Source organism: Perkinsus marinus, assembly GCF_000006405.1.
Source record: "Perkinsus marinus ATCC 50983 genomic scaffold scf_1104296946086, whole genome shotgun sequence".
Classification (NCBI taxonomy): domain Eukaryota; phylum Perkinsozoa; order Perkinsida; family Perkinsidae; genus Perkinsus; species Perkinsus marinus.
The window spans coordinates 1-2,115 of record NW_003210968.1 but is presented as its reverse complement, the minus strand read 5'-3'; the positions used below and the strand labels follow the sequence as shown (position 1 = coordinate 2,115).

The 2,115-nt window shown below is 50.0% G+C and overlaps 1 protein-coding gene across 1 annotated transcript; it reads left to right on the top strand.

Moving 5' to 3' along the window:
* Positions 1-1,252: 1,252 nt before the first annotated feature.
* Pmar_PMAR018252 (conserved hypothetical protein) lies at positions 1,253-1,822 on the top strand (the record flags this gene model as incomplete). Its single annotated transcript, XM_002779662.1, has 4 exons — positions 1,253-1,297; positions 1,347-1,497; positions 1,685-1,729; positions 1,771-1,822. Coding segments are annotated over 4 exons (293 nt in total), but the record flags the coding sequence as incomplete, so codon positions are not given.
* Positions 1,823-2,115: the final 293 nt, after the last annotated feature.

Sequence of the window (2,115 nt, the reverse complement as noted above, 5' to 3'; positions counted from 1 at the left end):
GTGTCGCCCTCCTCATCCTATCAACATGCTTCACATTGGTGGTCGTCTTAGGTTCGAATCGGCGGTGTCCTTGAGTATGTATCGTGTGCCTGTCGCTCGCCTGGTGGAACAACTACGAGCTATGAGTGGGTCGAGGAAGAGGCCGTCTATGACAGGTTCATGTGGGGCTCGGACACCTCCTATGGTGACTACCCCTACCTGATACCGTACCATTCGCGCCATTCACCCCAATTGAATTTTATGCGTTTTTTCTCTTGTCGTGTTTTGTTATTTGTACCCTCCTCCTCGTCCTTCTCGAGTCAATCACCACCATCGCAAGCATTGCTGTAAGGGGCGCTGTTGAGACCTCCGACTGTGGATAAGGACGATTCTTGACTAATGTGTGTGCATCTGTTGCTAGACATCATTGTTGCCTATAACCGTGGAACATACAATAGCCGATTTCTGCTATTGTGAGGAGACTCCTCGACTACCGCACACAACACAGAGAACATAGAATCGATTTTACTAACGGGTGCAACGTAGAAGCGTGGATTAAGTATATGATGCAGTAAGCTAAGAATCATAATGCTACCCGAGCTGCTGCTGACGTAGAGTATGACACGATAGTCATGATGCATACACCATGGTGATACATCGAATAACGAGTAATTAATTGGAACCTTCCTGTAGCATCAGTCATGAATGATGATTAAAGATGAGGTATGGTCAGTAAGACCTCTCCACTACTATGACTGACACCCAAGCTCGAATGATGGCTGCTTTTACGATCCACTATCTGCTGATGAGGCTCCCGGCTTCTTTCTCCTGCCAGTTTTCCAACCCGACCGTTGAGCCCTTCGAGTGGCCGACTTTTGACTTGCCGTTTAACTCGGAGGCTCTGTATGGTCTACTGCCTACTCGTCTTCGGGTCCTTGGACGCCGCCCTTTACCGTCAGCAGCAGCAGCAACGACATCAGAAGACTTTCTGGTATCAGCAACTGTCGCCAGAGGAGGCTCACCCGATGCAAGGCCGCTCCTCCTACCAGTTTGACGAGTACTTCATATACTGCGTTACCTTTCGTATCTTGGGGGGGTCTACTAGGAAGAGTTGATCGTGCATGGTCGTCACGTGCTTCGCTCCGCTGAATTTTTGGAAAATCTGTAGCATTTTTTACGACACCTCTTCACTTGGATTGTTCCTTGTACATCGTGTTGCGTTGTGAGTCGGAGTGAATGGTTATTTCGCTGTAGACGTAGGTTGTACTTCCCTATGAGTGACAGCTCTGACTCGGAGTTCTCAGTGGATGACACTCTGGTAGGAGAGGAATGCCTCTGAGGGCGAGCCTTGACTGAGCTTCAATCAGGCCCAGACCCAGCATGTTGGACAGGAGGAGGAGGAAGGGGACTCGATGGGAGAGGATGCCCCTATGGAGGATGTTGGGGAAGCTGATGTTAAGAGTGATGATGATAAAGATGCCAGTGATGACGACTCGGACTTGTTCGGCTCTGATACGAGTACTAACGGGGCTGTTGGAGCTTATCCTGCCAGTTGGGGGAGGACCTTCGTGATGCTGCATTCAATTCGGAATTGTATCTACTAGTCAGTGAAGGTTGGTAGTGCTGATGGGCATGTGATGAAAAGGCCCTGTATTAGTCAAGTTCAGTTCATTCGATAGGGTAAGGTCAGTTGACTCGTATTTAGGCTCGTCTCAGTCTGGAAGCGAAGCTGGTGGTGACGAAGCTAAAGGTAGGATGCTCGTATGTGGATCCTGTTATTGGACTCTTCAGATGATGAGTTGTTCGAGGAGAAGGTCGCAATGGAAGAGGATGCGGATCTAGAGTAGTAGAGGGGCTCCTGGGGTCATCGACACGCCACACTGTGCGCTTTCGATTTGCGGTTGGGGGGGGACCGCTCGCTGGTGTCGTGGTCTGATATACCTCCACCTTGTGTCAGTGACGATGACGATGTGGAGGACGAGATTGTCCAGGACGACTCCTGGGCAGTGGCTGATGCGTATTTCAAAGACAAAGGTACGGCTTCCGCTCCAGCTGATGATGGGGATCTCAACGATCAGGTCTGGTATCACAGCAAGTGGGCTCATTCGATGACTTCGTGACCTATAAGATGCAGGA